Source organism: Heloderma suspectum, chromosome 2 (genome assembly GCF_057233095.1).
Source record: "Heloderma suspectum isolate Gila_16-S chromosome 2, 16-S_ref, whole genome shotgun sequence".
Classification (NCBI taxonomy): Eukaryota; Metazoa; Chordata; class Lepidosauria; order Squamata; family Helodermatidae; genus Heloderma; species Heloderma suspectum.
The window spans coordinates 261,215,385-261,240,007 of NC_139459.1; the positions used below are offsets into that span (position 1 = coordinate 261,215,385).

Below are 24,623 nucleotides of genomic sequence, written 5' to 3' on the forward strand. Positions count from 1 at the left end.
TTGGCTTACTAGAACAGCCTTCCCAGCCCGAGGCCCTCCACATGCTTTGGACTTCAACTCCCAACAGCCTCAGCCAGAATGACCAATGCTTAGGAATGCTTGGAGCTGTAGTACAAAACATCTGGATGGTGCCAGGTTGGGGAGGGCTGTTAGAAATATAGTAACTGTCAGTGAAGCATTTTCCATTTCTCGGTTTGAATTTGCTTAAATTTTAACTTTAATTTAAAATTTAAATGTTAAGTCATAAAACCACTGCCTCCTAGTAGGGAGGCAGAAGGAGAAGCCAATAAGTGCTGTTCTTACTTTAATGAAAATGGTTCTCTTAAAAAGGAGCAATTCATGGGATTTGTTGTGGTTCCACACTATGATTTAATTTCTTAAGATAATTGCATTTATACTAAAGGGTACAAAAAGTCTTGCTCTAGAAATTAGTAGAACAATCAAAGTTATGAGTACAGAATTTACAGGGCTAATTGAGAACAATACATGGCTGGAAATTTTAGTGTTTGATTTAGCATTATTAAGACATATTGATCTAGCACCACTGGCAGTTGACCATAGGAAATGGTTATTAAATAAATACAAAAATTATTAAATTGAATGTTAAATTAAATAATATTATTAAGTAAAAAGGCCTCACCATAAGAATCTAGTTTCTGATGTGTGAGTGGATTATGATAATAATGGCCTTTCAAAACAAAAGGTTCTGGCTTCCATGCTGGCAAATTACCACCGAAGGGTTTTTCAGGGATGTGTGGGTATGAGAGGGAGGAGAGAAAATGTGTAAGTGTGAGTGTTCATGCTTTACTGAGCAACCAACAGCATTGTTTGAAAAACAAGGGACAATGCGGCATGGACTATTCTTTTGCATCAACATTTCAGCCCTGTTCAGGTGTTCCTGAAAGGTTTTCCAGTGTTCCCGATTGTGTGGAGAGCCCCCACGGATACAGGAGGCTCTTGTCTTCAGACAGTCGCTCTCCAAGAGTAGAGGGTGACGAACGTGATGGTGGGGAGGGGCAGGGCAGGGCTGGAGCGCTCCCCCTCCTCATATGTTGTAGCAACACACTTCCAGGAACACCTGAACAGGGCTAAAAGCTTCTCCAGATGGGCACTACAACATGTGGGTACAGTCTGGGACCCACTTGACATGGGCAGCCTGCACCGGAGAACTCTCCTCATGGGTGTGGTGTGTGGTGAGTGCACCCAAGACCCAAACAACCTTCCCACGGAACCTTCCCTGAGACAGTTAAGGGGGCTGAAGGACTTGGGGTAGTCACTCGGTACAATATAAGTCCCAACGATTTATTTCTTCACTCTCCTGGATACTTCCATTTATGAACCGTATTGGGAAAAGACTTGCCATGTATCCCCACCCCCCCTCAGTGGTGCAAATTCACCGTGCATTAACAAAAACGATAATATATGCACCCTACATAGAAACCATCCTAGGCAATGCCAGTGTGGCATGCCTTTCAGACTTCTCAGGGGAAAACTACTTATGAGTCAGGGGAGGCAGTAGGTCTCCCATCTCCTTCACATCTGGCTTGCCTCTCCAGTGACATGAGTACAGGCCACACTGGCAGAAAGACAATTCCCCCAGCACAATTTGGCCAGATCTACACCTTGTGTCATAGCATTACGATCCCATCATGGTAATGCCATACTCCTCTTGTGCATTTATGCTTCATAGGACACACAATGACATTTGTTGCGGTATATTGGATAATATGGAATAAAAAGCAGGAAATAACACTATGAAAGTGGTATATCGAATGTGTAATGTGCCCCAGCAGTTATCAGTGTACTTCAATACCGCTATAAAGCAGGAGTGTAGATCTAGCCTCAGTCTCCGGCATGCTTTGTGCTCGTCTTGAAGGCATCCCCTAGAACACCCTTCCCCAACCTGGTTCCCTCCAGATGTGTTCGACGGCAACATCAGTGCATACTGAAAATCAGGTATTTCAATCAAATATTGTCAAATGTCAAATTGAAAGAGTTAAAATGTGACACCAGCATTCTCAGATGAAGAATCTGAGCACAACTTAAGGGTGACTCACCACCACCATCATGGTCACGCAAACCCCATTAAGTTTTTGAACCATACTGCCTTCAGTGTTCAGTGTTAGCTGTCTGGGGATTCACTGAAAAGGTGGCTGGTTTCCTATACAGAACCTTGGAGTTGTTACCTAAAAGGATGTCCTGGTTTGGTGTCAAATGATGCAAACCTCTGCAAAGGCCAAGAAGGCAAAAATGGGACAAAAGGACATGAGGCAAGTTCATAAATTGTGCATGATTTCTTCTTGAAGCAACTACTCCAACATTACCTCTCAATGAATCAACCTTGGAGAATAGCTGAACACAATGTGAGATAGTAACCTCTTATTTTATTATTGAATGGATACTCCACCTTTCTACACCAGTCACTCTACATTTTTTTCGACCATTCTCATTCAATTTAATAGAAAATAAATAGCTTTCCAAAAGAAATTCAAAGGAGAAGAACATTTTGAAAAATTCTCATGGGTTGGGTTTGGGATTCTTGTGCTTACTTTACTTATGAGGTGGCCATTGAGAGTGCATGATTACCTTGCCTTTCATTGTACAATCATCTCTCCACACTTGTAGCCACCTCAGCTTCCCGCACTTCAACTAAAGCCCAGGGGAAGACATTGTAAGACAGTTCCTCTCAAGCTGCCTGCACTTTTTCAGATCAAAAAGTGCAGGCAGCTTGGGAGCTTGCAGAGCAATAGAGAGACGTGTAGCACACACACAGCACCCTCAGCCACCTTGCAGTGATTAGGTAAGCTCAAAAACACCACTAAAGTAAATTCAAAATACCTTATAAAATGCTCTGAGAATGAGGCAGAAAAATAGAAGTTTCTTTCATGGGGGAAGAAAATTTTCAGGAAATTGGAGGATTGATCTTTGGCACTAGTTCCACCTCTTCCCTGGATCTCGACACAATACTGCCCCCTCACTGGGCTTTCAGGGAAGTTGCAGTATTATAAGCATCGGCATTAGAGACAAGGGGTTGAACTACATTGCGCCCGCCATCGCAATGAATTCCGTGTCCCATCGGGTTAAACGCTCTCGCATTAAAATGTGATTATTCACACTCAGCCATTTTCCCTTTTGCAGTGCTTCATCGAATGCATAAGCTCGGTTCACACTCGAGCGCTGTGCTGTTTTCCTGTGCGCGCTTGTCTGATCTCGGATGCTAAGTGGGGTCGGCCGCGGTCAGTAGTTGGATTAGGGATGGCGGAGAATTCCGCTACGGATTTCAGTGAGGCTGAATGCATTGGCATTCGGCCCACTGAAATCCGTGGCGGAACGGCCTGCCACCCCCCCCCCGGCGGATCCCCCCGGGACAAGACTTACCTGGGGCGGATATTCTGGATGGCGGCAGCTCCAGTGGCAGCTTCAGCAGCGGGTCTTTTGACCAGCTGCCGCGGCCGCCATTTGCAGTCTGGTCTCTTTTTTTTTTACCCAGACGTGATAGGCTACGTAAAGACTTACGTAGCCTATCACGTCCGGGTAAAAAAAAAACCCAAAACCTGGCGTACGCAAATGGCCGCTATGGCGGCCACCATTTGCGTTCCTTATTTTTCGCCGTTTTAGTTTACGTAAATATTTACGTAGGCTAAAATGGCGAATAAAAAAGGAATGCAAATAGCGCCCACCACGCTATTTGCGTTCCCCCTTTTTTTTGCTGTAATAGTCTACGTAAAAATTTACATAGACTAAAACGGCGAAAAATAAGGAACGCAAATGGCGGCCACTGTAGCCGCTGCCATTTGTGTACGCTGTTTTTTTTTTTTTTACCCAGCACCAGCCGGTCCGCGGCCGGAAATCTGGCTGTGGACGGCCCTTGCCTGGCCGGCTGCTCCGCAGAGCTGCCGCGGAGTAGAGCTGGCCCTCAAGGATTCCGGGGGAGAGGACTGGATCACCTCCACCCCCCGTTGAGGATTCTGGGGGGAGGGACAGAGTGCCTCCCCCCCTCCAGCGGATGCCACCACCGGAACCAGGTAAGGGATTCATACATCCCGAAGTTGGATGGGCGACCGCCTGGGAATCAGGCTTCCTGCACTGAGCAGGAGTTGTTCTATCCCTTCAAATGAGACTAAGTGTTACCCCCTCCTATCCCCCACTCAGGATGTTTTTTTAAAAAATTAAGGTGCTTTCCTTGCAGAATCGGGAAGCTTCCAAGTTGTGAAGCTTCACAGCTTCAAATCTTTGAAGATCATGCCTGATTTAGAAAAAAAAAAACATCGCGGAGAAGCCCCGATTCTGCCAGGATAACGCCTTAATTTTTAAAAAAACATCCTCAGCGGGGGATAGGAGGGGGTAACACGTAGTCTCATTTGAAGGGATAGAACAACCCCCTGCTCAGTGCAGGAAGCCTGATTCCCAGGCAGTCACCCATCCAACTACTGACCGGGGCCGACCCCGCTTAGCTTCCAAGATCAGACAAGTGCGCGCACATCCAGCCCTTTGCTTGTTGCTGAGGAAATGGGGGCTGCTGAGGAAGCTATGCAATCAGTAGCCGGAAGAAGACATGGGGTCGTCAAGAGCTGTGATTGGACAGGAGGGAAATACAAACACTGCTGCATATGGACAGGCGGGTAGGGGACTATGACTGGACATGGTAGCGAAGGCCGAAAATCAGAGCACATTAAGGGGAAATACCGGGATATTAGGGTATTGAAATTTGAAAGCGGGAGCACGGAAGTGGGAAATTCCGGTTCCAATTCGAGGCAGCTACTGTGTAGCGTGAAAAGCGGGCAGTGAAACCTCATTGGAAGCGAAAAAAGGCGGTAAGTGTAGATCCAGCCAAGATGTATCCACAATCACCTCTCAGAAATGTCATGTTTAGAAGACCCTGGGTAAGGTGCAAAACTCTGAAGAATTACAACCAGAGCTGAGCCAAAATTTTGTGCCTCCCCCCCAAGATACAAGAGGCCACTTCACAGAATTTGCTCCAAATTCTCCTCACTTTCTTTCTTTGGTGTGGTGGTTGCCTTCCCTGTCCTCCCCACAGTGCCACAATGATGGGCTAGGTTGTGAAGGATGCAAAATCAGGGCCAGGCTGCCAACACAGTTGATGCTGTGGCCACTTGCAAAACCCTTAGGAAAAAAGAAAGAAGTTGTGCTACAATCCATGCCAGTGGCAAGACCTATCTATGAGAAAGTTTCTGCCCATAAATAGAGTGGAGAATTTTCAGAGGCCATTTGCGCACACTTCTAGATTATATACAGTAAAATAGGATTTTGAAAAGGTGGTGTTTGAACATAAATATTCTCTGAACCTCTTTCTTCATCTGTCTTTTCATACCTTCAGAGATGGTAGTTGGCCATGGGTGGGCGGGAGGGTGGCAGGGGGAGGGGGAGATGAATGGGTATATAGTAGTCTACATTGGCTCTAAATTATCTTTAACCCTCTGAAAATACTATGTCCATCTCTAGAGTTCTCAGTTTGCTGGGCCTGCTTCAATCCTGGGAATGGGAGAAAGGGTTTTCTTGGTGGCCACACCTAAATTGTGGAATTCTTTGCCCTGGGAAGCTTGGTTGGCCCTTTCTCTTGTTGTGGTGCTTTGCCGGATGGTAACCCCTTTCTTGTTCAGGCAGACATTTATTTTATCACGTTTTTATCCAATGCCTGTTTTCTCTGCAGCCCCTGCATTTGATTGGATGCCTGTGTTTATCCACCTGACTCCATTGCTATTGTGCTACATTTTGTTGTTTGCAGTGTTATTGTATTTTATGGTTGTTAGCCCCCATGACTGATAAGCACCAGAAGGGCAGGATATAAATATTTGTATAAATAAAAATAAATCCCTTAGCATGATGAGGTTTGGAATCCAGTTATATGTCCATAGAAATGCAGCATTAGCGTTGGAATTACACAGACAATACTAGTAGAGCAACAGAGTTGTGATAAAGGGGAAGATCCATCAGCATCAGGCCAGATTTATCTTAAGCAGTCATATCTCACACTCTGTTTAGGGAAACTTCCAACACAGTCCTAGACATGTCTTTGCCGAGGTCTCACTGAATTAAATAGGGTGTACTAACAGGCCTGGCGTGCTATGGTCCATGGGGTCATGAAGAGTCGGACACGACTGAACAACAACTAACAGGAAAGTGAATTGTACCCTTGGCACCTAAGATGCTTCTCAATGGGTTTCTTAATTTAAAACAAAAAGTAATGATGGACAATTTTCCTGGAAAGACACTGCTCACCACTATTGCTCCTGCAGTGTGCCAGGTGTCCTACTTTACAGAGGATGGTCCTCTATCCAAAGGACTGTCAAAGACCAGTCCTCTATTTGAAGGTGTCCTCCACTGGAGGGCTGTCCAGCCCAATTCTCATTTAAAAATAATTATATGAAGGGAGAATTACCCATCAACAGTTTCCTTTTTCTTGGTGATGTGTAACTGGCCACCCTAGGAGTGGTGGGCCTTAGCCAGTACTCCATCTGAATGGAGACTGCATCCCACAGAATCCTTGGTGGTGAGTGGGTTTCTGTGTAGGGTTCCTCAATAGACAAACTGATGCAGAAAGGGGTCCCTACAGACAGAAGGTTTGAAAACCACGTAATTTAGGAAGGTGTCTCTAGAAACAAGGACAGGAAGGCCTGGCGTACTATGGTCCATGGGGTCACGAAGAGTCGGACACGACTGAAAGACTGAACAACAACAACAACAACTCTAGAAACAAGACGGGGAACGGGTCATGGATGTAACTGAGATGTAATAATTCCCATGCGGATGGATATCTGTTTCAAAGTAGTTTTGAACTGTTCTTCACACTGTCTTTGAATATTGTCCATGCCATTCCCTGGTAAATGACTTAATTTGACACACGAGGGACAATCCAATCAAGACCTGTCTTACATCTGTTTCTTCCTCTTTGAACTCCAGAAGAACCTTGCATTTGGCATTCAAGAACAGACCCTTTGAATGCCACCACCAATGTTCCTTTTGCATTACAGGCTGACGTCTTTGAGGTTTCAAAGCACAAATAACTAGGTATCTAAATAGACCCACTTCTTAAAGGATCATTAAAAGGAAGTTCTTCTTTTTAGCATCCAACTGAGCACTGCTGGGTGTTGTGATGGAGAAGAACTACCCCCCCCCCTACATTTCAATGGGGCCGCCCACTCCTATATAAACACCATGTCCCACTGCACAATGTGTCTCTGCAGGAAAGCAGAACTTTTCCTCTGGCTCGGTTTCTCCAGCTGCTAGTCTTTGAAATCTGCTTTTGTAAAATGTGGATTGCTAGAAACACCCCCCAAATGATTCCATCGACAATTGATTTTTTCTATTTTTAACGTTCCCTGATACGTTTACAAAAGTACCTTTTTTGTGTTTACAGGATGTTAAATGAAAAGGGGAATGCTTAAATCTCAAGGGTACATTTTGAGGTAGAATTTTGGGGAAATGGTTTTCCAGACTCTGGAAGATGTGATAGAGTCCAGGGATGCCCATATCACTGAGTGATCACTACTGAAACATGTGGTTAAAAGTGTAACAAGCTGCCTTTTATGGAGTCAGACTAGTCCAGATTTCCCCACTTGCTGCACTCCAGATGTGTTGGGCTGCATCACTGGCTGGTTAGGCTGGCTGGGAATAATGGGAGTTATAGTCAGTGGAGGCTGGTGACTCTGTGTTTGGTGGGGCTGTGGATCCATCCTGGGTTTCAGTCAGAACCAGACAGAACTCTAAAGGAACTATCCAAGGTGCTGAACCTATCTTGGGGTTAGATTCCAGCACCTTGGATAGCTCCTTTAGAATTCTGGTTGGTTCTGACTGAACCCCAGAATGGATTCAGAGCCCCACCGAAATCAGAGCCTCCAGCCTCCACCGCTTGCAGTCTAGCACATCTGGAGGTCACCAGGTTGGGGAGGTCTGGACTAGTCTATCTCTAATCCACTGCATCTCTTTTTACTGGCATTCCTCTCCCAGGGAGAAGTCTTTCCAAGCCTTTCTGCCTCTGATCCCTTAATGGGAAATGCTGGAGATCAAACCTGGGACTTGAAGCATGTACTGCAGTGCTGAGATAGGGCCCCAACTCTGCTTCTGTAATTTCACTCTGCGTGACTGAGAGGTGGCTGGGTGACACACCTATACGTGTACAATTATAGCTCTGTGATTCCTCTCCCCCCACATAATCAGAGCAATCATATATTTTTACTTAAAGCTACAAAGGCTAAAATAGCACAGTTGAATCAAAAATAACACAGCCGCTGCCTCCCCCCCCCCACCCCCAATCATGGAAATAGCTTTCGAGCTGTATTTTCAAGCAGATCTGACACAGCAGAAGGGCGACACACACAAACTGAGATGCATATTATACCTCTTCAATTGGGAAAAGTAACTTGCAGGATGATGACTTGGTGATGGTACAATTCCTGACACTCTGCAGATATTAACACATCAGGGCTCTCGGCATGGCTTCATTCTCAGTGCAGGTCACATGTTGTACATTGGTGGCATGCATCCAGTGTCGAAATGACCCAAGGCAAAATGCAGAGCACACAGGTCAGTTGTGTATCGGCCCATAATCCGTTGATATGTATTTCTTCTGATTCTATCCGAGGCTACGCTCCTCATGCAACTTGCCATGCATTATGTCATTGCTAATTTCAATGGTGTTATTCAGATAAGGATTCCCATAAGAACTAGGGTACTATCAGGAGCCATTGTTGTTCGATTGATCCCTTTCACTTTGTAAGCGGACTGCTTTATTCAATTCATCTGAAAGTGGATTTTCTCTTTTTGGTATTTTGTGGAGAGAGTAAACCATTCACAAAACTGGACTGAAGTGGACAAGGGTTATTTGACTAAGAAAACAATTGATTTACCTCTGTTTTTAGCTCTGTCCATTGGCAATCTGTGTCCAAAGCCGTAATATCAGAACTCCTTTCAAGAGCTGTTACGCTTCACATAGCAGGAGACAATTGTGTCATAAAAGAGACTGAACCCGGGTGCTTTCTGTACAGTGAGGCACAACTGAAGCAAGGGGCTCTTTGCATCATGGGAAATACACCTTTTTAATGAAGCAAATTATTAGGAGAAGAAAACAAGGAATGTCTCGGTAACCAAGTTTCAAGCTAATGCAGTTGCAGTGAATTAACATCGCTGCTCATAGTTTCAGCCAGTGATTGGGAGTGAATATTACACCAATCATAGCTAACCTGGAGGACCTATGGATGATAAAGTCTTGTCAAAAGCAACGTTTACAATTGTTATAACAGCTTTTCATGTCCTTTCTCAAGGGCATCTGAAACAGCCCCCATTTGTGTTGAGACACTTCACAGGTAGACTGATACAGAAGGTTTCGTTCGGGTGGCCATGGGTGCTTTTGAAGACGGGACTGATGACAAAGTCTGAATTAGGGGCATTTTCAGATGGTTCTAATTTTTAGGAATTGGGTTTGTGGTCTGCCTCACAGTGACCTGTCTCCATAGTCCAGACCAGGGGGGTGTTACAGCTAGGAATGCTGGAGAAATCTGCAGTGGAACCAAATGAGTTCAAATTTTCATGAATCTGACTTGTGGATTCTGCAGCGGGCCCTCTGTCTCCTGTCTGACAGATTCTAAAAACTCCTGGCCAAAAATGTGCATTCCCCCCATAGGCTAAAGCATGGAAATGCACATTGTGGGGGGAATTCATGCATTTTTGCATGTGCGCAATTGCACATTGGCACAAATACAAAAACCTAAAAATCCAATTTTGTGGATGGGCAGACAATGGAATGAAAGGCACCTCGCAATCTGCAAAACACAGATGGAATGGATTTTATACAAGCCGTACATTCCTAGTTACTGCTCAGGTTGGTCCCACAGCATTCTGAAACAACTGTCAGGGATCAGCACAGGTACTGTGTTTGTATACTGTTGACTTTCTACAAGGAATATTCATTTTCCTTACAGAAAATGTACACGGCTTTCCCGTGGATCCTTCGTATAGTCATTGTGCAACCTCCAACCCCCACCCCAGAGTGAATTTCGTCTGCAGAAAATCCATCTGACTTTTGGATTGTGGATGGTCATGGTGCATTGTCAGCCTTCCAATATTAGCAAATTCTCACTGCATTGAGAGACCCTGAATGATGCATGCAGTGTGACTTTGAGCAAACTCTGTATCCAAAATCTTAAGTCTGCATAAACAGTAGCAATTCCTGCACATTGTATGGTGACCATATAACAAAATATTTTCTACAAAAGCAGAAAATGTGTAGGTTTCAGTAAATCTTTCCAAACTTCATGGTGCATCCAGGATCTGCCTTCCATGAGATGAAAAGCTCTCCTTGTGGAAGGTCCCTCTGCCTGATTTTTGGGGTTCTCCACACACCACAGCTCATACCATTCAGCAGTGTCTCTTGACTCTCTGGGCCAGTTTGCATAACTCTACTACTAACTGAGGATTATGCAAGGGTTGTTAACACTTGAATTGCCCTCAATGGCTGGGTTCACATAACATGCTGCAACACCTGATTGCTCCAATCGAGGGTAGCTTATTGAAAATGATGGCTGCATGCACCATGGCTCATTGTGGGTTAAATAACTCACTATGAGCCTGCCATGTTGTGTGAACCAGGTCACTATGTAGCATTTTCAGGGGCCTGGAGGGGCAGCCATGGGAAGGGGGTGGGAGTCCACTTCCACCATTCAGTTGATCCAGCTTAAATCTGGATCCAACTCCTTAACTTTTTAATGGATATCAGCAGCAAACCTCGGTCTCAGTTATGGGTTACATGCAACCCAGAGTGTGGGAAACTCCCAATCATTGTCCTTGGTGGTCTTGTGTTGTGGCTGGGATGGGTCAATTTATTTAGCACTATATACTGCATTGGAAAAAGATCACCAACTGGGGTATTGCAGTTTATTTCCACATGCAGCCAATCATATATGAATATGGCAATTCCAAAATTACATAAAAAGAATCCTGTTGGATTACATGTAAGACTAATCTAGTCTAGCACCCTGTTTCCTACAATGGCTACCAGCTGCTGGTGGTGATGATGGTGAATTTATTTTTTGTTGTTGTATTTCTTATGTTGCAACCCTATGCGTGCTCAGACAGAAAAAAGTCCTACAACTGATAGGATCCCTCCATCCAGCCATGCTGGCTTGAGCATGCTAGGAGCTGTAGGACTTCTTCTGTCCTTAGGGAGCAATCATATGGCTGCTAGACAGCAGCTAGACGGCCATAGGGTATGTTGTTTTCTGGGAACCAGTTTTGGAGCCCGTGCTCTGAGGTTGGTTCCCGGAGAACTGACCTCCCCCCACTTCCATGCTGCCTCAGAGGCAGCACGGAACAGCCCTGTCCTCCTCTCTCGCAAGAGGAGTGCGGAGCAGCCAAAAAGGGGTGTGGCCAGGAGCGTTCTGGGGTGTGGCGGGCGGAAATGCCTATGTGTTGTACGACACATCCTATGTGTCATACAGCAGCCTCCTTCCCCGCTCCGTCCTCCCGTGGCTAAACTGGTGCAATCGGCTTTCTAGCTGAAAAAGCAGGGCAGGAGAAGCATGGAGGGAACGATCCCCTCCGAGCTTCTCCTGCCCTGCTCTGAGTTCAGAGGCGGCCACCTATCTGTATAGGATTCCTTCCTTAGTCACCTTTCTTTTCTTTTCTTTTAAAAAAAGATCTAATGTCTTTCCCAGATATCTCCAGAAATTCCACCAATAGGACATAAGGGCAATAAGTTTATTTGGTTACCCACGAACTCAGTTTACAGAGAAAAATAAAATCTAACAAAAGGTTTAACTAAACTGTGACTGGGTTACTTTTAACTGTAGGTGTCTCTTAATCCCTTCATGGTTTGTTAACATGCCGTATGTTATTGGCATATCATTGTACTTTGGCCTGCACCTCTGTTTATAAAGGTGTACAGAGACCTTTTTTGTGTTCACATTTCATTTTGCTCCCATTTGCAATTATGTTTGTTTAATTATCCTTGACTTTTTTTGATAGTAAAATGCAACTCTATAGTACATTGTTATAAAAGATAGCCTAATCCTTTTTTTTTTTTTTTTTAAGCTTTATGGATATAATCTCCTGACTTTGAATTATAGTAAAAACCATTGTTATTCGTGGAATCTGCATGTCAAGAGTTTTCCAATGAAGTGTGTTTCACGAGAATCAGTCAATGGGAAGGCAGTCAAAAAGGGATGACCAACTAAGTCTGGACTTTGAATTATATATATAAGATAGATAGATAGATAGATAGATAGATAGATAGATGAGAAAGAATACAATGCAATACGATTTTTTAAAAAATATTCAAGTCGATGCTTACTATTGGAATCATATAAACAAATCTAGACTAAATAATGTATTAATCAGTGTGTTTGATCTAAGCTTCGTAGCATGAGGCCAATGCCTTAAGCCAGAGGAAATTTAACTTCATGTGGAGATTGAGTGAACTCTTGATTAATGATTTAATTGGCTTTGTATACAGAATAATACCAAGGAGGGGTACCAATATGAAATGAGTGAGAACAGTTAAAAAAGAAGATAGATGCTCAGGTTGTTCTTCACATCCAAAGGCTGATAAGCAATGGCGTAGGCTGTAATGGGATGTTTCTTTAAAGTGTTAACATGCAGAACAGTAAATACTAATATATTTTACTGCTTACCATGTTTTTTCTTGCCCAGTCAAGTGTTTGCCCTGCACGGTCAAATGTTTCTTTAGCCCAGCCTTTTCCCAACCTGGTGCCCTCCAGATGTTTTGGACTACAACTCCCATAATCCCTGAACATTTCCTGTGCTGGCTGGGGATGTAGGAGTTGCAGTCCAACACATCTGGAGAGCTCCAGCTTGGGGAGGGCTGCTTGAGCCCATCACTATCAGCCCTTGCTATCACCAGATTTCAAGCCCAGTTTTCCACAGTATTCAGTGCAGTGATCTTTCTTAGCCTGATATGTTTTATCTGAAAATGCCTGGAGTGAATCCTTTATATATGCAAACAGTTAAATGCTACAGAATTCTGCCTTTCTTTGTATAATTCCCGGAACCAATATCAAACATGGATCCTGTGTCTATAAACCAGGGGTATGCAACCTTCTGGGTCCTGTGGACACATTTGGAAATATGAGAAATTGTCCGGGGCACAACCATAAAATGGCTGCCGTGGGTGGCCATGGCCAGCCCCCAAAGACAAGGAAGCTGGTCAGGGGCATTTGAGGGAAATTAAGATGGCAGTGAGATGCTTTCACTTTGCTTTGAAGTAATCCCAGCTGCCAGTATGAAAATATAAAAATATTTTTAAAATAAAAACTGGGAAGAGTAGAGTGTCTTGGTGGGTACCAAGGAAGGTGTCTGGGGGCACATTGGGGCCCATGGACACTACGTTGCCCTCTGCTGCTTTAATGCAGAAGGAATTCCTCTACCACTGCAGGAGTGGAGAAGCTACACTTGCCAAAATTCTCCCTTATTTTCTAAAATGAGGAACATCTATTATTGTCCAAGAAATTGTGACCTTGGCAAGCCTAGCTGTCTGGCTGATTGCCAACTTATTTAGCTTTAACTCCTCACTCACCTTCACACTGTAATTTTTGATCTGCAGACTGACATATGCACCAACATTCTTATCCTTCCAGTCGCGTTGATATTGGTGGACGCGCGCTAGTGTAACACAGTAAAACACTTGCATTTATGTTTATGTGCATTGTCACGTGTTTCACATGTACTGGGTACACAGTGGAGCAGCTGAAGTGACACCAATGTGAAGGTGAATGCTAGGCCTACATATTGAGAGGTATCCATCCATATCTATGGCTTGGCTCAGAGGTTTGAATGTTAATGACAGAGCAGGCCATCAAACCTCCTGACTTCCTTTTAGTACTTGAGATTATACTTCTGAGGTCCTGAATGCCTCTAGGGACTTGGTTTAAACATGTGATACATCTTGCTAATGAGCAGGTATAAAACACATAGTTTGTCATGGAGATTTAAGGGGAAAACATTGTAACTGTCAGCTAGTTGCATTATATCACCAGTGATAAAAATGGGAGGGTGGGATGATAAAAAAAAGTTAGATGGTATTGAAGCAGCCATTTTAATATATTTTTATCTTCCTAATTTTTGAATTTTGTGCCATTGGCTAAACATAATTTATTTCCTCCTCTCTTTTCATTGCAGTATAATATTTTATTTAACTCATTGGGTGGCAGTATTCTTATACACCCCCAACACACACACTTCACATTCTGAGGTTGCTGTCTATACAGTGTTCCCCAACTTGGTGCCCTACCGATGTTTTGGACCAACTCCAATGAGCTCCAGCTTAGCATGGCCAATGGTCAGAAAAACTGGGAGTTCTGTTCCAAACAATTAGAGGGCACCAGGTTGGGGAAGACTGCTTATACCCACACCCACTGAACTCAAAGGGTCTTACTTTTGAGCAAGCATGTATAGGGTTGCACTGTTACATGTGTAGTTACTTCCAGTGTCAACATTTAAACATGGTTCATTTAAACCCACAAATCTTTTCCGTGGCTTAACAATGAAGCTAACACACTCAAAAAGGCAATAGATTTACATTCAGAAGTGCGAACAGATTTAGCCTGATTAGGAAGGGGGTCCGGGTTGCAAACGCATAAACAGAGCAATGGAACAAACTGCAGAAAGTTGCGGCATCTCCTTGTTTGGAGTTAGACAAGTGTGCTGGATATCTGTGGTTTATGGCAGCTTTCCCAAGCTGGTGCCTCCTGACAGGTTGGGCTGCAACTCTCATCATCCCCAGCCAGCCAGTATAAGGAAGGCAGCAGGCTGGGGAAGGCTGGTTTAATCGGTTTTTTAAAATCTATTTTATATCTTGGAGGTTTCATCTTTCTCACTGGCACAACAACAACAATATAGCAACTTAATTATAATCTTGAAATCTGACCACCGTAGAACAAGATTCAATACCCATCCATTTAACCAAAACAGACACTAAAGCCACACCTGAGATTGCAGAATGCTCTCCTGCCTCTCTCTATTTTTATTATTATTTCTTCCATTGTATTGCAATATGTACATACATCTTAGTATGAGAATCAGAAGTTTCTGGGTGTGTGTGGGGGGGGAAATCCTAATTTCCTTGGCATGGAGCTGTTAAGAACATAGTTTAAAAACATATCATTTCACAAAGATAGGCAGCGGTGCCACCAAGAGATTGACTGCATACATCTGTCAACACAAACATCACTGTATATAGTAACAGAACTTTGTTACTGGCGCAATTTGCTTCCTTTTAATCTGCAGTCTGAAATAAGGTGGTATCTGTGCCATGATACATTAATGAACTGTGTTCATGTTTTATTCATGTAAATCCATACGAAGACTTTTTATTTACATCCTTTTCTAGTCATAAACCTCAGATACCTCTTGTTACATACGCGTTTCTTTTCTTTCAGATGTTTTGTCCTGGTGTGTAAGAGAAAGCAGATCGTTTTTATGTGGCCGGATTCACCCAGTGGCAAATGGAAGTCAGGTCTTGTTACACAAGATTTGGGTTGGTTCAGCGGACCCTTGTCTATCATGTTCAACATTTCGCCTCCCTCTCTAGCTCTGAGGATTAGACAGCTTGTGTCTTCCACGGGCTCCTAGCTTCTCGCAATGATCTGTCGTAAGGTAGCGTGGCGAAAAAGGAATTTTTCAGCTGGCAGTTAATAAAAAGTACAATTATTGTCACAGCCAAGAGCAGGAAGAAGAATAGCACAATGTAAGTCACCAGATCAGGCTTATTTATCTCGCCTTCTTTTAACACTCTGGCTGTTGACATATAAAAAGCAGACGAGCTAACAGGTCTCTGGGTGCTCCCTAGATCGGGAGTGTTCGTCTGAATGATTAGGCGAGGGTCAGTCGCACTGGTTGAATTTAGGAATTCCCCATACATTTTCCGGTTCAGATTTCTTCCCTGGTGCTCATAACGGAAGACCAGTGTGTGCGTGTGTGTGGTAAGGAAGGATTCTCCTATATAACCAAGTGCCACCCAGCCAGCCGCATCCTGTATCCGGCAAAGGCTTGGGGTTGTTTCCTTAAAATATCATTCAAAGATCACATAAGCAGCAGCCAGCCACCTACAGGTATCAGCAGAAGTTGTTTGTCTTGGGCATTTGCTTGGCTACCTCTGGTTCCTGCCCTTGTTTTTCCATGCACCTCATGCAGACGGGAAACTGACGGGTCATCCAGTTGATAACTTTGGTTAAGGCAGCCCGACAGGCACAGGAAAATAGGACCCCCCAGAACCCCTTCTTATGCAAATCACTGAGTTAGATCCCCAAATAGAGGGAGGTCTATTTTGTTTTTGTGTGGAAGGGCACTCACTTGCTTTGAAGGGAAGCCACAACAGACGTCCGGAGGGTTTTCCAAAAAGAGATGCCCCTAACTCCAAGGTTAAGGCAAATCCACGTCCACCGAAAGAAACAGATGCTCCCTTGACATTCTGCTGAATTTCCAGGGATGCTTCCCTTCCCCTTCCTTGCTGCGAAAATAATAATATTCCGATGTAGCATTAGTTGGCTCCTTCTGATCTCTTGTGGTCCTGCTGGAAGGAGGACCCCACCCCTTATGCGGGGGGGGGGGGGAGGAACAAAACTCTCAGTCGAGATAGTGATGTTTCTTCTCCAAGAAGGGAAGGGGCAGCTTCTTACTTTTCTCCGGAAGCTGAAGCTTTTTCCCTTGATCGCCCTGCTCGGCTGGGGCTGAGGAAATCGAGCCCCCCAATACTCCCAAGTGTGACTTCCCCCCGCTTTTCAACAGAGGTTGAACTGCAGTAGCGCTCCTTGGCTCTCTCTCTCTCTCTCCTGTGTGTGTGTGTGTGTGTGTGTGGTTTTCAGGGAAGCGGCAGCACTGCACACGCCCGCGTCGAATGTTTCTGGAGTCTGTGATATCTTGCAGGGACTTGATGTTGAAAGAGAAAGAGATCCACACGATAAATCCCCGGGGAGCTTGGAATCCAAGCTCCCAAACAAAACCGAAAAACCAAACCCAGGCAAATTGCATTTGCAGCAGAGACTTCCTCTCTTCCTTAGACTTTTGTTATTAAAATGGGACTCTCCGGGGTATAGAGCAAAATGTCTTTTCCCCCCTCTAGTCCCAGCACCCTCCGCAGTCTGACAATTAGTATGTTAATTCGATTTCTTCAGTTTCGCTTTTCACACTATTAGCCCCGGGCTCCTTGCCAATCTCTCCCCCCCCCCCGCCCCTCACACACGCACACACTGATCCATCAGATAAGCCATGTTGTAAATACTTTATTTGGACGCACATCACACAAGTTGTGAATGAACCGGGGGAGCGGGCACAATATTTGCTCGCCTGGCAGGAGGAAAGCGACGAGTCCCCGTTTACCCCCCTCCCCGGGCGAGGGGATGCAGCAGCGCCGGGTCTGTGTGCTGGAGACCGGACTCCGCGCTCGCCCAACCGGGCCACGCGTGGCGTGAATGTGCTCAAACAATTCTTCCCTAAGAAGGAGAAAGGGATGAAAGAAGGCTCGAGCGATTAACAGCCAGGCAAACCCGCAGAGGTTGCTTTCCTGACTCATGGCCTCCGCTCAAGCCCCTGAACCATCGCTGATCGCGTTTGGCGACGCGTCGCCGCGGCTCTTTCCTCCCCGCTCTCTGCAGCCCTCGGCCAAGGAATCGTAAGAACGAACGGCCCGCCGAGGGACGCGGAGATTCTTGCCCACGCGTCGCAGGCGGAGGCCGAGAGACCGCGGCGGGGCTGGGGCTGCGGAGTTCCGAGCCCGGCTGGGATTTCAGCCAGGGTCTTCCAGACTCCTCAACTAAAGTACATGATGTGAATGAAATGAGGGCTGGTGTAGAGGCGGCGTGGATGAGGAAGTCTTCGGGTTAAATCTGGTCTCTGCTAAGAACTCTCTAGGGGGCCTGAGGCAAGCCGCGCTCTGTCGCAGCCCCTAGAATAGAATCATAGAAGAGTAGGGCTGGAAGGGGCCTACGAGGCCATCGAGTCCAACCCCCTGCTCAGTGCAGGAATCCAAGTCAGAGCATCCCTGACAGATGGCTGCCCAGTGTGGGAGAGCCCACCACCTCCCTCTAGGGGCCTGAGGCAAGCTGCGCTCTCTCAGCCCCTCTAGGGGTAAGAAGGAAGCAGTATGTGTGATTCCATTTAGGATTCTCTCTCTCTCTCTCTCTCTCTCTCTCTGTGTGTGTGTGTGTGTGTGTAAGAGTATCTGACTTTCTACAGGATGCTTCCTGTATTCCCAGTTGTGTGCTTGATGCTACAGCCATTGTTCTTAACCTTGAATCTATTGCCACTCACCATTGCCACTCATCATTACCTATATGTGGGCCTTTTTGGTGCTGGCACCCCAGTTATGGAATGCTCTCCCCAGAGAGGCTTACCTAGCAACTACATTGTGGCTTTTTCAGTGCCAGGTGAAGACCTTTTAATTTCCCAAGTTTTTATTTCTTTGGTTTTAAAAATGGTGTTTGTGCATTTTTAGCTCTTTGCACTGCTGCTAGCTTTTACCCTCATTTTGACATTGGTTTTATTCTGGTTTAAATGTAATTTTTAATATTATGTTTTACTATGTTGTTGCATTTTATGGTTTTAAGTTTTGTTTTGAGATCTGCCCACAGAGCTTCAGCTATTGGGCAGTACATAAATGCAATGCATAAAATAAATTATGGTTGAACACTGCCCCCCCCCCCGCCCCAAACCACAAGTAAAAAAGGACATAAAATAGCACTCCAATAAAGACAACTTTATTCTGACATATAGGTATATTTATGCATCCGTAATGCAAATCTCAGGCATACATTCAGTGAAACCCTTGTGCCTGTTGGCCATCTGCCAACACTTTAATGTTAGGTTTGTTTGAGTCAGATTGGCACTTCTTCTTTTTTAGAACCTTTTCCTCCCTTGTCTTCATTGCATTACAGTGCCTCCTTTGTTGTTTTCTTTCTGGAAGCTCATCACACCTACTTAATTTCACTCTAAATGGATGGTGAAGTATTATCTGTTGTTGATTATTGCCCCAAGTGGAGAGGAGTCCAGGAATTCTGTTTGATTCCTCTTTGCTGGGTGCCACCTTTCTAAGGGTATGGGGGAAATGTAGAATCTGGCATTTTATCTGGTAGGATGAGCAGTAGACAACAATTGAATTCTGCAAGAGGCGGAGGAGGGGCAGTCTAAAATCCTCAAAGTCCCTCTATTTGCCCCCTAAAAACAGAACGCCTCCCCAAGATTTGTAGATTGCTCCTTGGGAGGCCATATGGCTCTGGTTAAGAATGGCTGTGCTAGAGCATCTGCTCTAGCATCTGGTATCTGGATGGACAGCTGCACATATACTTTCAGATGACACAGAACTCTTCTTCAGATTTAACCCTTTGTATGCTTCTTCTCCAAGTGTGGAGAGGCTTTTATTAATGGAAAACCTAACCTCTGTATTTTTTTTTCTATATAAAGAGCTGGGCTTGTGCAACTCCCTAAATGCTAACTTAGTACCTGCTTTCTCACATGCACAACTATAATCAAGAGGAAAGGGAAGATGAAGAATTACAGCTGGAAGGCACCAATTAGGCAATTCCTCCCCTCCCCTCCCACACACACAACACACACATACATGTAACACTAGATAATATGCAACTGCAAAATGTTGCTGTGAGCAAACCTGAGGAGCATTTCCCTTGCAATCACTCCAGTAAATCTTCTGTGATGCACATATCCCTATAGCCTTCGCTGGCACAACACTGTATCTTAAGCTTCCTAGTGTTTCACTTGCCCTGCAGCTATAACGATTTAGACATACTCTGTCTAGAGTCATGAAACAGTGTTTGTACATTGCTGTGGTCTAGCCACCAAACTCTATTCCGGGATTAAAAAAATAGAGCGGTGAATTACAACTAACTGGTATGCACAGAATATACAAAGCACATAAATCTCTTTCTGACATGTTCTTAGCATCTAGCTATTTATGATATATGAGCTGATGAGAAGCCTGTAAGTATACCAGACAGATCTGGGGCTAAAGTCAATAAATCCTATCAATTTCAGAAAGCTTAAATTGACCATAAAAAAGAATGTCTTTTTTTAAAAGTATCCATCTTTTCAACATTTGTGTTAATACAGATGTTCCGATTTAAGGGCTAAAATTATTTTAGCACCTTGTGGCAGGTGGGCAGCTAGCAGCTACTGGCATTTTATTGGGGGAGGGGGTGTTTCCTGATTTGTTAGGGTTTTTTTTAATCAACAGTGTTGCCTTAACCTGTTTTTGTGTGTGAAAGATACCTATTCCATAAAATACGGAATTCGCTACCAGAAGATATAGTGATGGCCATCAGCTTAGATGGCTTTAAAAGGGGATTAGACAAATTCATGGGGGAGGAGGCTATCAGTGGCTACTAGGTCTACCTGCTGTCTCCAGAATCAGAGGTAAGATAACAGGTCTCTGAATTACCAGTTGGCTGGAACGACACTGGAGGAGAGGGCTATTGCACTTATGTCCTGCTGGGCTTCCCAAGGGATCTGCTTGGCCACTGTGGGAAACACATTGATGGATTAGATAAGCATTTGGTCTGATCCAGCTGGATGATGCTTCTCTTCTCAGTTTGTGGCTTAAGGCACGACCATTGGGTGCATTTCAAAACTATGTTTCATCCTCAGACCTCAGGGCTCTTTGCTGAGCGATGGAGATGTTATCAGTACACTTCAAATGAGTAGGAAAAATACTTGTTTGAGGATTTATAACTTGCTTTTCAACTCAAAGCACAGTACAATATTAAAATCAAAGCCAGTATGACCTTAAAAACAGGGCAATCACACCACACAACAACTCAACAGCATCACAGTTCATTAAAAATGTAACAGTGTGTCTAAATGAACCTATGTTCTAAGTCTGGCAAATCAGAAGTGGTAACAAATTCCATAAACATGAGGTGGCAACAGAGAATACCGTATTGATTGTTTATTTATTTAGGTTGCAATCCTATACACATCTACCTGCAATTAAGTCTTGTTGAACTCAGTGTAAGTCGCTTCTGAGTAGACATGCATAGGAACGTAGTGTTCATTGATTTTATAAGGGCACAATCCTATGCATGTTTAGTCAGAAAAGAAGTCCTACAACTCCCAGCATTCCCCAGCCAACCATGCTGTCTAAACATGCATAGGACTGCACCCTAAGCTGCCTTTCAGTAACAAGACTCTCAAGATGGTGTACAGTTTAAAAACAAAGGGTTGTATCCAGGGGTGTCTGCCAGCAGGATGGATACTGCAGGTGGAACGGATCCCTTCTCTTCCTGCAGTCCCCTTGCATGTCCTCCCAGTTCTGATCCATAGTATTATTCATTTAAATACTAATTTAAATAAATAATGTAAATAATTATTTGAATAATACTCTGGAGTATTTTTTGTTTACTTATTTATAAATTTATGAGTCATCTTTTCACCTGTATAGCCCCTCCCCCCAAGTGACTTGATTTGGGGTATGCAGGCAGGGGGCTGCAGAGGAGAGAAGAGGATAGACATCTGCTCAGGTAATATTGTGCAAGTGGAAGTCAGCTCAGGTAATATTGGATGTAGCCCAAATACAATGAAACCGTTACGTTTGCAGAAATAAAATGGCAGAAACACATCGCTGAAGCCACAGCAAAAACCGTTGAAATCTAGCAAAGCTATAAAACAATACTGAAACCAACTTTAAAATTAACTGGAATGCCTGGGCAATTTTTTTTTTTTTTTAAAGAAACTCTTCATATTTTTTTTAAAAATAAACTCTTGTCTAGCACCGAAAAATTAGTGCTAGACAAGCTTTTCTGCAGAGGACATTCCATCTCCAAGGAAATCCACATCTGAGAAGACTCTCTGTTGACGAGTTAAAAAGGTAAAGGTGTCCCCAACCAGTCGTGTCCGACTCTAGGGTGCGGTGCTCATCCCCATTTCTAAGCCGAAGAGCCAGCGCTGTCCGAAGACGCTTCCGTGGTCATGTGGCCGGCATGACTGAACACCGAGGTGCACGGAACGCTGTTACCTTTCCCGCCGAGGCGATACCTATTTATCTACTTGCAATTTCTTGCTTTCGAACTGCTAGGTTGGCAGGAGCTGGGACTGAAGACGGGAGCTCACTCCGTCACGCAGCACTCGGGTCTCGAACTGCTGTCCTGCTGACCATCCGGTCTGCAGTTCAGCGTCTTACCCACTAAGCCACCGCGGCCCCTTCTGTTGAGTTACCACTGGCCTAACTTCAGATGTAGAAGGCAATGTCACCTCTGAAGGAGATGGTACCCACAACAGAGAGTCCTTACTGTGGAGATGATAGCAAAGAGTTATGACTGAACCTCTGGGTCTGATGGTTGCCTGGATGGGAGACCAGCTGGGAATTCTGTGTGCACCACCATTCCAAGCAGAAAGATGGGGATAAATGCAATCAAATCATTTTCAACATCATGCAATTGAAAGTCTCCAGTGCTCTCCCTCCTGGCAAATAAATTGACCTGCGCAGCTACCCTAGCACTTCCTACCATGCAGGAAGTGGAGAATATAACACAGCATGTATCTATCTATGCTATCAAAATGTGCACTCAGCTAAGTCCCCCCCCCGCCCCCCCGGCTGTAGGTAACTGCTCTGTTCATTCTGGGCTTGCATGTCATAATTCTTGTGCAGATGAAAAAAAACCCCTTCAGTAATAAAGCTACCACGATATTACTACCTCGTAAAAACACTAGGAAAGCTACCTCATATAAACGGATGAAATCATCTGCATGCTCTTCATTGCTTTGCGGTTCACCACGTTGCTGTGGGGTAAAGAAATGCAGCCTTTGAAAGGACGAGTACAGATTAACAGCTCAACTGGGAGCTGAACTCATCCACTCATCCACATGCACACATTATTGGCACAGGTTCACCTAAGGGCTGCAGCTCGGTGGCAGAGCACCTGCTTTACATGCAGAACGACCCAGGTTTGATTCCCGGCATCTCCAGGTAGGGCTAGGAAAGAATCTTGCCTGAAACCCTGGAGAATTGCTGCCAGTCAGTGTCAATAATACTGGCCAGGTCAGGAACGGGGAACCACTTTCTGCCGGGGGTCAAATTCCATTGTGGAGAAGCTCTCGGGGGTTGGTTTTCAGTGATGGGTGGGACTGGAGGCAAAGGGGGCAGTGCCAAAGGCAGAACTGGTAGGGCCTTAAAGCTCTCACTGCCAGCAACTAAGCCTTAGGAGGGGCATTTCAACCTATTAGAATGGGGAAAAAACTGCACTATAGCTGGGAAATCACCAAACTACTGGTGGTTGGGCAAAGGGGTGTGGCCACCTGGGGACCCCTGGAGGGCCGGACTGGGATCCCAGGAGGGCCAAATTTGGCCCCGTGCCTGTCGTTCCCCACCCCTGGGCCAGATGGACCAATGGTGCAACTCAGTATAAGGCGGCTTCCTGTGTTCCTAAAAGCCTTTATACAATGAAGTCTCCTTCTATAGGCAAACAATTTCAAGTGGGCCTTGTTGATCCAAACCGGCTTCTGCATTTCCTTGCAAGCTTGCTCTTAAAGCTGATGCTGCCAGACACCATGTTTATCAGGTGGTTGAACCTCCAGCTGCATACCACACGCTCTGGGAACAATGTCATGCATAAGCAAAGCCTGGGGGGAGACAAATTGGCTTGGCAGCTGGAGGGGCTTCTTAGGGTGGTTTCAGGCGAAGGACTGAGTTTCAATTAAAGGCTTGGCTGAGCTAGGCCCTGCGGCTCTCATTTTCAGCAAATCAATTCCAGCCTGTTGTATTGGGAGCAGGTGGTTTGAGAGAAGGGGCTGACCCTCTGTGGAATTGGTCGTGATTTGCCTGCGTAAGGTCTGGGACTCGGGCCCTGGGATTGACAGTTCAAAGGTTGTGAGTGGCAGGGCTGCAAAAGACCCAAGACTCTTTCAGAGCTGTTGCCGATCACAGCAGGAAGAGCACTTCTGCCCAATGCTGCAGCTAAGTCATTTTAGACCCTGGACTTCATGGGCCGGGGGGGCTTTGGATGGCCTTGCATATGCCTTCGTGTATGGAGCACACAACTAACATTTCTCTTCTCCACCCTCCAACCACCATTCCACGTTTCACAGCTGCTTATGCATTCCTGACATGTTAGAACAACAATGGCAACAAACCTGTTTGCCGACACTGATAAAAGAAAAACAAATACTCTGAGCGTGTGCAGTTTTGCGTTTTAAACTCACTGAAATCATAGCATGATTATGACCATAGGAATAAAATGGAGTTGACTTCCACTGCCCTCATCGCCTGCCACTCTCTGCACCGGTGAGTATGCCAGGCAGTGGGAGCTCCAGGTTTCTGAGGGCCTTTTGGCAAGACACCCTCCATGGGCCCCATCCTTGAGTGAGTCTGCTTTCTCACTGCCATTGTCACCAACTGCTATTGCTCCTCAACCTCTTTTTCATCATTGCTACCACTTGCTTGCTCGACAGGCAGAGAGACAGTGAGCAAGAATGCAGTGGGATCCACTGCTCCTTCTCACCACCACCATCATCTGGGCCAGAGTGAGAGGCAGCTTGTACTGGTGAAGAGGAGGAGCAACTCCAGGGAGCTCTTGTCAGTGGGCGCCTGCTGGGATGTGGGCCCTCAACAGGGCCCCAGCCACGCCTACCCTTGATGCCGGCCCTGATAGGAG

The 24,623-nt window shown here is 45.1% G+C and overlaps 1 protein-coding gene across 1 annotated transcript; it reads right to left on the reverse strand.

Moving 5' to 3' along the window:
- Positions 1–15,568: 15,568 nt before the first annotated feature.
- On the reverse strand, positions 15,569–15,889 carry SMIM32 (small integral membrane protein 32). The gene has a single exon (XM_084832414.1). It carries the CDS (start codon positions 15,887–15,889, stop codon positions 15,569–15,571), a length of 321 nt encoding a protein of 106 aa, XP_084688540.1.
- Between the last annotated feature and the right edge of the window lie 8,734 nt (positions 15,890–24,623).